This window comes from Ostrea edulis, chromosome 6 (assembly GCF_947568905.1).
Source record: "Ostrea edulis chromosome 6, xbOstEdul1.1, whole genome shotgun sequence".
Taxonomy (NCBI): domain Eukaryota; kingdom Metazoa; phylum Mollusca; class Bivalvia; order Ostreida; family Ostreidae; genus Ostrea; species Ostrea edulis.
This window is the reverse complement of record NC_079169.1, coordinates 36,633,927-36,646,839: the sequence shown is the minus strand read 5'-3', so window position 1 is coordinate 36,646,839 and position 12,913 is coordinate 36,633,927. Positions and strand designations below refer to the sequence as shown.

Genomic DNA, 12,913 nt, shown 5'->3' with positions numbered 1-12,913 from the left:
GCAAAGCAATATATCAAATATCAAACAAATATCTGCAAGCACAACCAACAAAAGTCAGGAAAACTGATAACCCATATATGCATGCTATTTTTCAAAGTCCAAGGGCCATAACTTAATGAAAAACCAACGGGCCGAGACGAAATTCGAACTTGATCTGTAACTTCTTATGGCAAAGCAATGTACCAAATATAAAATAAATATCTGGAAGAACAGAGAAAAAAGTGCGGAAAACTGGACTGACGGACAGACGGACGGAGCACAAACCTAAAGTCCCCTTCGACTTCTTCGGTAGGGGACTAATAACGCGAACAATACATGCATCATGCTACATGTACATCGTAATAGGAGATGAAATCTTCTAAACGTTTCTTCCTATATCAACCTACTGAATGCATTGCGATGTGTGAAAAACATCTTTATTGCTTTTGACTACAATGAATATGGATGTGTTTTTTGTAAAGACGAACAAAACCAAAATCCGGTCCAATAGGTTTTTTCTTTTGTTACAAAGGTACCCCCAATTTCCCCTTTGTAGCGCTTCGTCTCGATCTACTTCTGTGTAAAGTATGGACGTAAAACTCTAAACAATCAATCCGCTGTCTTACTTTTTTGTTATAAAGCTAAGTAATATTCCTGTATAAAACAGGTAGAAAATTTTCTAGCATACAAGCCTCATCTTAAATTACCCGAACTCTGATTTCCTCCTTGTCAATAACGATTTGTACATTTTCAATTTTCTGTCAGAAAGTGCTTGACCATTTATTCCTGAAATTGTTGTGTAGCCTCCTTATGTGTTTAGGTAAGTATATACCGTGAATTTCATTGTCACTGTCCCCCCCCCCCCCCCCCCCCCCCCCGGATCCTAGGAGTGGGGTAAAAACTTACATTTTAAAACAACATTGTACTCATGTAGCAGACATCAAATGATGAGGCCTGGGTACATTCGATTGATTGATTGAATATTGTTTAGTGTCCCGCACGAGAATTTTTCATTCATATGGAGACGTCACAATTGCCGGCGAAGGGCTGCAAAATTTAGGCCTATGCTTGGCGCTTACGGCTTTTGAGCAGGGAGATTGATTTATTGTAACTGTTTAACGTCCCTCTCGAGAATTTTTCACTCATATAGAGACGTCACCACTGCAGGTGAAAGGCTGTAAGATTTAGGCTTAAGCTCGGAGCTTATGGCCTTTGAGCAGGGAGGGTTCGTTATCATGCCTCGGTTTTAGCTGTCTCAACCGAAGGATCGCCCCATTTAGTCACCTCTTACGACAAGCAAGGAGTACTAAAGGCCAATTCTAACCTGGATCCCCACGGGACTGGGTACATCCGAGGGCCCATCAAACTTTGGAGGTCAGACATTTGAGTAAAGGAATGTCTAATGGTGGCTCCTGTTGCTCGATTATATGGCCTAATTGAAAATATCAAATTCTTTAATTATTTCAAGTGACAATTAATACCAGCAAAATGATGTCATTGCCGAAAAGTCATTATACTATGTCTGTTAGTTTTTTCCAATGTAAATGTTAGGAGTTCCGGGAAATATTGCAATTCAGAATCACCAACTTTTAAAATACCTCATCGTAGTTGAACGTCATTCCACCCCTCAAATTGCTGAATGCTCAGATGGGTTTTAGGTGGAAATAAAACGACAGCAATTTTGAAATCATTAAAGTTGATGCCGATTACTATCAACTCGTTTTTTGATTTACACTCGAGATAACACTTAAAGATGAGATAGTGTAAAATTTACCACTTTTTGAACAACTGGGTCATGTGATATTGATCATTTCAGAGTAATTACGCTGATATGGAAGTTTAAGATTACTTAGTCACGGTTACCAATCAAAGGTTTTCAACCCTGTGATCTGTAATTAGAAAGTCTCTATGTAAAATGGTTAACCAACATAATAGACTTTCAGCGCTAATGCATTATAGTAACTGCAGGTAGTTTTCCTGCTTACGTCTTTTATATTATGCAGGTTCATACAAGAACATGTAATGCAAGAAGTACATTGTAATTATGTAACTAATGCTTTAGAAAACATTCTCGGTTTTTGAAAGATGTTGAGAGTATGAACTGTTTAGTGAGAATGTGGTAGACTCTAAAAAAGTAAAATTGCAGCAAAAATGCGTTTTCATATTATATATGTATAAAAAGGATTAATAAATGATAAATCATTAATTGCTAATTTTAGTCCCCTACCGACGAAGTCGAAGGGGACTTTAGGTTTGCGCTCCGTCCGTCTGTCCAGTTTTCGGCACTTTTTTCTCTGTTCTTGCACATATTTATTTTATATTCGGTTAGTTGCTTTGCCATAACAAGTTACAGACCAAGTTTGAATATGGTCCCGGTCTATTGATTTTTCACTTAGTTATGGCCCTTGGACTTAGAAAAATAGCATGAATGATCAGTTTTCCGGACTTTTTTTGGTTGTGCTTGCAGATATTCATTTGATATATGGTACATTGCTTTGCCATAACAAATTACAGATCGAGTTTGAATTTCGTCTTGGTCCGTTGAATGTTCATTACATTATGGTCCTTGGATTTAGAAAAAAAGCATGGACTTTTTTTTGGTTGTGCTTCCAGATATTTATTTGATATTGGGTGCATTGCTTTGCCATAACAAGTTACAGATCAAGTTTGAATTTCGTCTCGGTCTGTTGATTTTTCATTAAGTTGTGGCCCTTGGATTTAGAAAAATAGCATGAATTATCAGTTTTCCTCACTTTTGTTGGTTGTGCTTGCAGATATTCAATTGATATTTGGTACATTGCTTTGCCATCACAAGTTACAGATCCAGTTTAAATTTCGTCTCGGTCCGTTGATTTTTGCATTACGTTATGGCCCTTGGACTTAAAAATAATAGCATGAATTGTTAGTCTACATCCAAGTTTCTTATCTCTGTAGATAAGAGTACTACATTCATTAAAACTTATAGCATAGTAATACAATATAGCTAAATTATTCATGTCACAGTTTATTGACTTGGTTAAAGACCTAAACCTAATCAAAAATTTGGCTTTTTTCCTGGTCTAGTCTCTTCTCGAATAGTAGTTAGATTTCCAACCATTCCTATCCTGGTTCCCCGATTTTCCCTTTTGCCATAACCTACATAATAAACTTTGAATATTGTTGTGGTACAGTAATTTTTGCAACCGGTAGGGGACTGTGTATTGCCATACAATACTCTCAGAATGTTTGTTTAATTGTGTTTTCTTTTTTCAATTTGGGTTAAGTTTTATAAGTCTATAATTGAAAATTAATTATGACGACACATCAACTCCAAGACTGATTTCGCAGTTTTTTGTCATGGCTTTATACATATAGAGCAAATTCTTGACAATAACAACGGTGCCACGAGTTATGGCAAATGAGTATACAAGGTGAATCAATGACAAATATAAACACCAATAATGTACAACGACAATGAGCTACACCGACTTTGTCAACAGTGTATGGCATAGCAATATCAATGAAAATGAGAAAATGACAGAAGCCTAATTATTGGCCCCAGACCCTGGAAAACAACAGAAATCTAGGGCAGGCTACAAAGTACAAAATTCGGCCAAGTCAGTGTAAAAACCAACGGTTCCACCAGAATACACATCTGTATAAAGCCACGACGTCTATTATGTATCGGTATATTTCCAAGGGTCGCCCAATACCTGAATTGAAAATTGAAACAAAAACAGAAATATCCGAAATATATCAGAAACGGGTTGGGTGGGATGGGTCTTAATCGCAGCAGTTACAAGTTGGAAAAGGAAGCTTCCTCATTACGCATGCTCTTAAAGCATGTACTGAAAACATGCATGTCACTCTCATTACATGAGAGTTATCTTTCTTTGTATATGTTGATGATGAGTTGCTGGTCGGCATAAAAGGAGTGAACTCTAAGGAGTTAACTCTGATTATGACGACACATCAACTCCAAGACTGATTTGGCAGTTTTTGGCATGGCTTTATATATATAGAGCAAATTCTTGACAATAACAAGTTATGGCAAATGAGTATACAAGGTGAATCAATGACAAATATAAAAACCAATAATGTACAACGACAATGAGCTACACCGACTTTGTCAACAGTATATGGCATAGCAATATCAATAAAAATGAGAAAATGACAGAAGCCCAATTATTGGCCCCAGACCCTGGAAAACAACAGAAATCTAGGACAGGCTTCAAAGTTCAAAATTCGGCCATATGTCGACGAGTACCTGTAGTGAAGCAAGGTGCGCGTAGACATCAGCCACATGCTGCAAATTTTGGCCCCTGCCATGACGAACTGCCCAATATGGATCAACTGACCTCAATTAACTGCTCGAGGCGGAAAGTGCTGAACCCCCTCCCTAATAATAGTGAAAAGGCCCCCTGAATGGTATTCAGGAATATAGTTTGACCAATGTCAGTTAAGTGTACCCCGTCTCGAAACAAGACCGGGGAACATGATTTGAGATCAGGATACGAAATATAACCCCCACCCCGTTGAATGATAAATGTACTCATTGCACAATTTATTCTCTTGCGGGGCATTTCTGCTGAATTTAATGAGAACATATGACGATAACAAGTACGAGGCAATATTTCAGACCAAATCAATCTGCAATTTCGCAATAATTGATAAAGTGTATACATAGTTTGCTTCATAAATCTTTGCAATTGTCTAAGTGACATGGTCCCGATGCTGTTACCACCACAATGTAACATCAAAACATCGGGAGGACCAAATTGAACAACTAGCCTTTGGATCTTAGATTCCATATGCTCCCAGGTCATGCCCCTCTGACCAAACCATCTAATGGCAATGTTCTTGGATAGTAGGTTGAGGTGCTGATTACCAAAATAGGGTTTAGTGTAGTTGCATGCATGATATATCAAAGATGATCCGACTATCCATACGACTGTGTGGATACCTTCAAACTTAACATACTGTTAGTGACCAGTATAATGTTGCAAGCACCAAGCCTATAATGACAATTCATACACGAATATACGATTTAACAGCATTAGACTTCAATCTACCCTTGATTTTGATATGTTCTTCTGGGACCCCCAAAAGATGCATATGGGCTGCACCCCCTATTCTAAATGAATGGGATTTAAATGTAGATCTGTCGACTTCAATGAACCGTAATGCTTTGTGCAAGATTGAAGTAAACTGATAAGAAGTGAGTGGCTTACCGTTTAGGTGGAGTAATAAAGGGCCAGGTGATGTTGGTCTAGAATGCAGATAATGTTGTAACGATTGAAATAGGGTAGAGGCTTCATGATTGAGATCTATCTGAACAATGGAACCCACTGCATACTAATACGAACCCCTAATACGCATTTTAATTTGGTTCTTATAGAACCCAAGATCATGAATGGAAATTACGTATGAAGTGTTGTAGAGACTGTTAGCTCGCTAACTCTAAGTAATGCAAAGAAGGCCAAATGAAAAGCAACAGTAAACAAAGTTGCCTCGTAATAATTTTTACAGACTGAAGGAAGTGCCAATGTAACACGATTTAATAGGGGCAACGAAATAGGTGCCCTTATGTCCTTTAATAGGTTTAAACGATGCATGCCTTCTAACATCTTCTTAACAATGAAAGCTTTAGTTGTGTCTTCTTTACCTTGAATTTGCAAATGGTAACTTAGCCCGCTTATGTAGCATTTTGCTGTGGAAAATGATATGTTCTTTGCTGATAGATAAGCTAAGTAATAAACAATTTGGTCCACAGAAGGTGGCCAAAAGGATGGTAGGTTGTACTTAGTCCGAAATTCTGTAAATGAGTCTAGAGCCCTGCTATAAGTAGCCGCGGTGTTTTTGGAAACTGCTGCTGCTAAAAGTGCTTCTATTCGATACTCAAGACTTGCCATATTGCTGGAGGTATCCGTGACGGATATTTCTTTACCTGTGGGGCAAGGGATTTGAAGCGGTCCCACTGAAAGCGAGAAATAGCATCAGCAATCGAATTCCGACATCCAGGAATATGAACCGCTTTTATTTGTATATTGTGTCGTAAACAGAGCAGTACTAATGGGCGTACTAACTGCATGACCCTTTCGGATTTGCTCGATTGTGAATTTAAGATGTGGACCAGAGCCAAATTGTCTGTATGTAGTAACAATTTCTTAGACTCAAAGCTACCCGCCCATACCCAGAATGCACACAGAATAGGAACTAACTCGAGGAAGGTTATGTCTCGGAGAACCTGAGATTCCCAGGTACTAGGCCACTTAATAACAAGCCAACTGTTGTTGTAAAATGCACCGTCTCCGCAAGATGCGCAGCTATCCGTAAATAGGTTTAACGCAGTATTTGATGACCATAGGAGATCTGGAAATGGAGCAAGGCCCTTAAAGTTTTCAAGGAAGTCTAACCAAACCCTTGCATCTTGTTTCATGCCTATTGTGACACGAAGTCGAAAGTGTGGTTTACGGATACCAATGGTAGAATTATAAAATCGACGGTTGAATGCCCGACTACCTGGGACTGCCTTTGCAAAAAAATTTTAAAGAACCACACAAAGACTGCATTTGAGTAAGTGTGACTTTCTTGGACGACGATAGAGACCAAGGCATGTTTGAGCTCAATGTACTTCTGTTCAGGGATGAAGATTGTTTGGCTAATTGTGTCAATACCCAAACCTAGAAATGTAAGTTTGGTAGTTGGACCCTCAGTTTTTTTGTCATTGATGGGAACCCCAATTGCTCGACAAGTTTGTCTGAAAACTAGAGAGAGGTAATAACAATGATCAGACAATGGCTTACCAACAAACAAGAAATCGTCGAGGTAATGAATAATATTACTGTTGTGTGATTGGGTAGCTACTATCCAATGTAGTAATGAGGAAAACTTCTCAAAAGTTGCGCAAGCAATAGAGCAACTGAATGGCATGCATTTATCAATGAAGAATTGATCACCTACACAAATACCCAACAAAGAACAATCAGCAGGATGTACTGGTAACAACCTAAAAGCACTAGATAAATCCATTTTGCACAATAATGCCCCCTGTCCTAACCTTTGAATCATTTGGATAGCCTGATCAAATGATGCGTAAGCAACTGAACACAATTTCGGGTCGATAAACTCATTTACACTATTTCCAATTGGGGCAGATAAGTTGGTGATTAGTCGCCAACTCCCATCTTTTTTAGGCAAAACCCCAACTGGGTTGCACCTTGAATTTGACAAAGGGCGATGGTGAAAAGGACCAGCCATACGACCTAAACTAATTTCTTTATGAATTATCTGGAGTAATTGAACTTGATGCTGAGTTGCAGATTTCAAATTTTTTGCCGAAACCAAGAGTCTTAATCCAGTGTAATTTAAACTGAAACCGTGCCTAAAACCATTCACAACGTGCTGGACTAACTGAGTATCAGGATGATCACGAAGGTAATTTTTTTCAAAATGGAATGATTAATGGGTGTTGAACCTAGGTCCCATATTTCTTTGACGTTGATGGGAATTGGATTGTGCTCGGGGGTTGAAGGGACGAAAATTGTGCTGACTTAACGGTTGCCTGGGTTGAGGGTTGGATGTTGGGTTTGGGATGTTAGCCTGAGGAGATGGGTTACTTTGATTGACCCAACAATGTAGTCTAGGATGGGACTTATTACAATACATGCATAAGTGGAGGTAATTACAGGGCTGGCGAAGGCATGAACCCTTAAAGTTAAAGTCGAAACATTTATGGGTAGGTTGAGGGGGGGGGGGGGGGGTGATTGGCTCTGGTTAGAAATAAACAAGAGCCATAACTCAGCATCAACGGAACCCCAGGAAATGTTAGGATTCTTTGACAGGCATAACCTGAATTGCCTATCATATTCGATCCACCCACTAACTGATCTGTTTGCTGCCAGTCTAACTATGTGCATATACTTGAGGATGCCCTGGAGATCAACAGGGTGCCTCGTTAAGTATATACTTGCGAAGATTAAAAATGCATCTGTCCAAGTATGTATTGATGTAATTCTTTTAGGTGGATTTTTTGGTTGGATGACAAGCTGGCCATTGACAACTGAAACCCGTTGTTCATTATAAATTTCAAATTCAGACAGTTTTAACTTAGATAATTCAATGTAATCTCGGTTCCAAATTTTTTCCTTGATTGTTTGTTCAATGTGAACGGCCAGCTCGTCGCCAACACTAACTAGTGGTGCTATGGCAGGCTCATGATAAGAGTGCATGTTATTGGTAACATTTTCACCTGAAGTTTGTTCTCCCCTGTTTTCATTAATTGGGAAGTTAGCCATAACCTGTTGATGAGGGTCCACAACTGGCGGAGTGCTTAGAGGGATGACTGGCAGGCTAGGCTGAGTAGGGAGGTCAGTGGCCATGGGAGTTGTCACAGTTGTAGGTCTGGCAGAGGCGTGGGCCCTCGTCGTCCTGGCTGCGGCTCCTCTTGTCCCAGCCGCTGGACCAATATATGGAGCGTTCCTGGCCCTCCGTTTAACTCGCAGCATGATGAAAAAGTGAGACCGTGGTTGGTGTCGAAAAGGATACGCCTTAGATATTGCCTGCAGATTCGGAATGTTCAACACGTCTTAATCGCAGCAGCTACAAGTTGGAAAAGGAAGCTTCCTCATTACGCCTGCTCTTGTCACTCTCATTACATGAGAGTTATCTTTCTTTGTATATGTTGATGATGAGTTGCTGGTCGGCATAAAAGGAGTGAACTCTAAGTACTTTACTTATGAAAGGTGAAGATAACAAACAGTGATCAATCTCATAACTCCTACAAGCAATACAAAATAGATAGTTGGGCAAACACGGACCCCTGGACACACCAGAGGTGGGATCAGGTGCCTAGGAGGAGTAAGCATCCCCTGTCGACCGGTCACACCCGCCGTGAGCCCTATATCCTTATCAGGTAAACTGAGTTATCCGCAGTTAAAACCAGTGTGCCAAGAACGGCTTACAGTCGGTATGAAACACGTCAGACAGCATTATGCTTCATCTTTGGGAAAAGCATTTTCACTCTCCACCTCGACACTTCCTGTTTTACTGTGGCAGTGAAAATGGGTGTCTGCAAGTTATTAAATTTATGGTCGGATCTTGGAATTAAATATGTTTCTTTGATTTTGTAATACTTGTCTCTTACTCATTTTCTAGCAAATAACGTGTTACTTCTGAATATCAACAAAATTTTTAGAGAATTATGTTTGAAATGTTGATGTCTTTTGAAAAGGTCACGTGAGTCACAACGTATTGCTATCTATATATAGTCCGCCGCGCGTGATATTAAATTTTTATACCTATATAAATATGCTTATATCCGTATCATGTCTAGCAAATTAGGGAATCTTCTGATGATGTTCATAATTCTTCAATACCAATACGGGACTTTCGAGATACGGATCCACTCTGACTTTTACTGCGCGTTAAACGTATTTGTAGGGCATGTCATTTCTGGATTACAATAACAACTAAGTAAACAAGCATGGAATACTTCAATTGCTATCAAATTACTGTATCAAAATGCTATTCTGCAAAGAAAGGAATCACTACAACCATTTATGGGACAATACATTTGATTAAATTATGTGAGCTGGCGAGGAAAACAAATCTAGGGAATATCTTGAACATATCGGTAGAAATTCACGCCTTCCATCCAAGGATACGCGTCTTAATGCACCTTTTTCCTTCCATCGTGGGACTGCGCATAGCACTTTACGGACCGTCTTGTAGTGAAACCCCAGTTGTATCGACGTCAACTTTGCCCTACAGTTGCTTACTATCACGTGACCGCGGTGTATAAACGTCATGTCTAATCGGTTGTTCCGGCACATCCCGAAAGTTCCGTATTAAAAGCAATGCTCTCGACCGAAGATTCCCCACAATCAATAGGCCTGTTTCTCTTTAGGATTGGTATACATGTGTATAAAAAGTCAAGTAGCTTAGTCTATTTGTCAACAAAGATGTAGCAGGTGCATGTGAAAGGTGAAGATAACGAACAGTGATTAATCTCCTAACTCCTATATGTAGGATTTAATAGGCGACAATGCTGCATATTTAATGGTATAAAGTTATAATTTAGTTTAAAACTTTAATAAAGTCAAGATACCGCAATTCATGTAACATTTTCTGGTGCATGACTTATTTTATGTGATGTCGGGTTTAGATTTATATATATTTAAAAAATAATAATAAACAACTATCCGGTACTTTCTGTTGGAGCGTCTCAAAAGTCGATCTTGCGCTGTAACCATTAGGCCTACATATGTAGCCTACACATATCTTTTATATCAGGACTCATTGAAAACATTACCTTGCGTTTTCAAATTTGATTAATCAAGTACATGCTCCAGTTATGCAGAGAACCAAGATGGCGGTTTTCTCGTTCGACGCTTCCTCAGTCTGTTGCTAAGTGAATCCTTGCGCGGTGCAAGTGATTTCTATTTCTCAGTGATTGTTTACATTTTTGTATAAATGAAGACATGTACAGTGTAGTTTTGCCTTTTTACATTAAATTATAAGGATTGAAGCTAAATTTGACCTATGTTATACGATATAATGTAACTTCGCGGATTATAAAGCGTAAACTGCACCAAGTTACACTATATCGTATAACATAGGTCAAAATTAGCTTCATTCCTTAAGTAAATGAAATATGCCTGTTCGTTTCTTTAATTCGTAATTTTAGTCTTGAATCAGCCTGATGGAAATTTCCAGAACGAAGCGCCAAAGACATAACATCACTATATAGACGCTTAGGTCTACAACCAATCGAACATTCTTGGGCCTTAATCAGTAAAGTTTGCAACTCATTGATATTCTCATTTACATGTTTTAAATATTTTAACATGTAAATACAGCAAAATATCTTTTCCGTGACGATACAATTAGTGTAGCTCTTTAATTTCTTAGGTAATGTCAGTTTTGAAATACGATTTGGAATATCTTGATGATGAAAGGTGAAGATCACGAACAGTGATCAATCTCATAACTCCTATAAGCAATACAAAATAGATAGTAGGGCAAACACGGACCCCTGAACACACCAGAGGTGGGATGAGGTGCTGGTCACACCCGCTGCGAGCCCTATATCCTGATGACATCAGAACATATCAAATAATTCTGATCCGACTGTATTTATAAAGAAACGACATTTCAAATCAAAGAATGACAACAGTATGTTCGTTATCAGCGCAAAGATGGTTTAATATTAATCTCAAATCCAAATTACACTTTCTTAAACTCATCACATTATGATTGGTTCATTGTCCTCTACCTCCACTGAAAGCTGTACCCCCTAGTGGCACACACTAAAATTTCTATCAAGATCGATTTCAACGCAGATAGCTTGAATTATCCTCGTTTATAAAAATCCTTAAATTAAATAGGAAAGGATCGGACTACGTTGGACTTGTATTACGAGATGTTTAACACCCTTTGTATAAGATTCGATCTGTTTATTGGAACTAAGGTGATTTTGAGATTTGTTTACAACCGGTATCCCATTTTCGTATCATCCCTTGTTAGATATTTATATATAGATTGAGAACAAAATGGATACGAAACCCCTGTGCATCGATCGAGCTTGTATCTGCTGCTGGTGGACAGTTTATCCCCGAGGATACTTGTTGCTCGATATACATGTATGTTCCTTCATGAATATACACAATAAGGAAACAATACTGGCTGACACGTCGCCCAGTATAACAAGATGTGTTTATGAAACATAAATGCCCCCGATAATGGCCAATTCCAAAGATGACCAATGTTACAAGGACAGATATCTTGGTACCAGTAGAAAGATCTTGTCACAGGAAATGCTCAGGTGCAATATTAAAGCTCTAATATTTACCATTTAGAAGTTATGACCAATGTCAGATTTTTAAAAAGGTCAAACTCCAAGGTCACAGGGTAAAAATTGTTGGTACTCACGGAAAGGTCTTGTCACAAGGAATACTCATGTGAAATGTTAAAGCTCTAGTACTTACCGTTCAAAAGTTATTAGCAAGGTTAAAATTTCAGACAGAATGACGGAATTACAGACAGGACAAAAACAATATGCCCCCCCCCCCCCCGATCTTCGATCTCGGGGGCATAAAAAGGTGTCACACTGTGGAGTCTATAAGGGCACAGGCTCCTACAGATCGGTTGGTGTCCCTCGGATTATCCTTCGACATATCAAAGATTTGTCTTATGTACAATCGTCAAATTCTCAGCTTAGGTACAGAAACAAAATTATTATACCCAAATTAAAGACTGTTATGTTCCTTTAAGAGATAGTTTAGATGATTCCTTTTCAGATCCTATGTGCTCGATCTCAAAATGTTCTGTAAAATTTTTAAAAAGCTATGATATACTGATCACTAGAAATTCATTTAGTAGCATAAATCTCACTGGACGTAGTTTCTGTACCAAAACTTTTGATAATTCGACTTCTTGTAAATCTTCTAACGTTGTTTACGCTATTGAGTGGAACCTATGTAGTTTAATTTATGTGGGAGAAACTAAAAGAATATCGGGGCACAGATTTCAAATAAATAATGGTGGTAACCAACTTCTTTACAAGCATTTAATTCACCGTAGCACTATATCTTGTCCATGAGGGTGTGGATTTGGGGGGGGGGGGGAATTACTATCACACAAACAATCCAACATTAAGTAGGTTGGGAACACTTCCCCATTAGCGAGATATTCTCGCTAAAACGCGATCATTTCTCTTTAGCGAGAAATAAACATTACCATAAACAGGTGTTTTGGCGTCTTTATTGAAAATGGCAAATCCCGTGCAACGCTGAATAAGTGCGACACACACTCAACATGATGCGAATTGTTTCTATGAAATTGACAACATAGTCAAGAAATTGCATTTGCTCTCGCTAGAGAGGGATAATCGCGTTTTAGCGAGAATATCTCGCTATAAGGGAAGTGTTCCCAACCTGTTAAGTACCCCTTTTCG

The 12,913-nt window shown here is 38.7% G+C and overlaps 1 protein-coding gene across 1 annotated transcript; it reads right to left on the bottom strand.

Moving 5' to 3' along the window:
- Positions 1-1,340: 1,340 nt before the first annotated feature.
- On the bottom strand, positions 1,341-8,528 carry LOC130047263 (uncharacterized). The gene is made up of 3 exons (XM_056141888.1): positions 8,210-8,528; positions 5,576-5,935; positions 1,341-1,411 (listed from the first exon to the last, which is right to left on the bottom strand). The coding sequence occupies exons 1-3, from the start codon at positions 8,463-8,465 to the stop codon at positions 1,341-1,343; spliced, it is 687 nt and encodes a 228-aa protein (XP_055997863.1). The 5' UTR covers positions 8,466-8,528.
- Between the last annotated feature and the right edge of the window lie 4,385 nt (positions 8,529-12,913).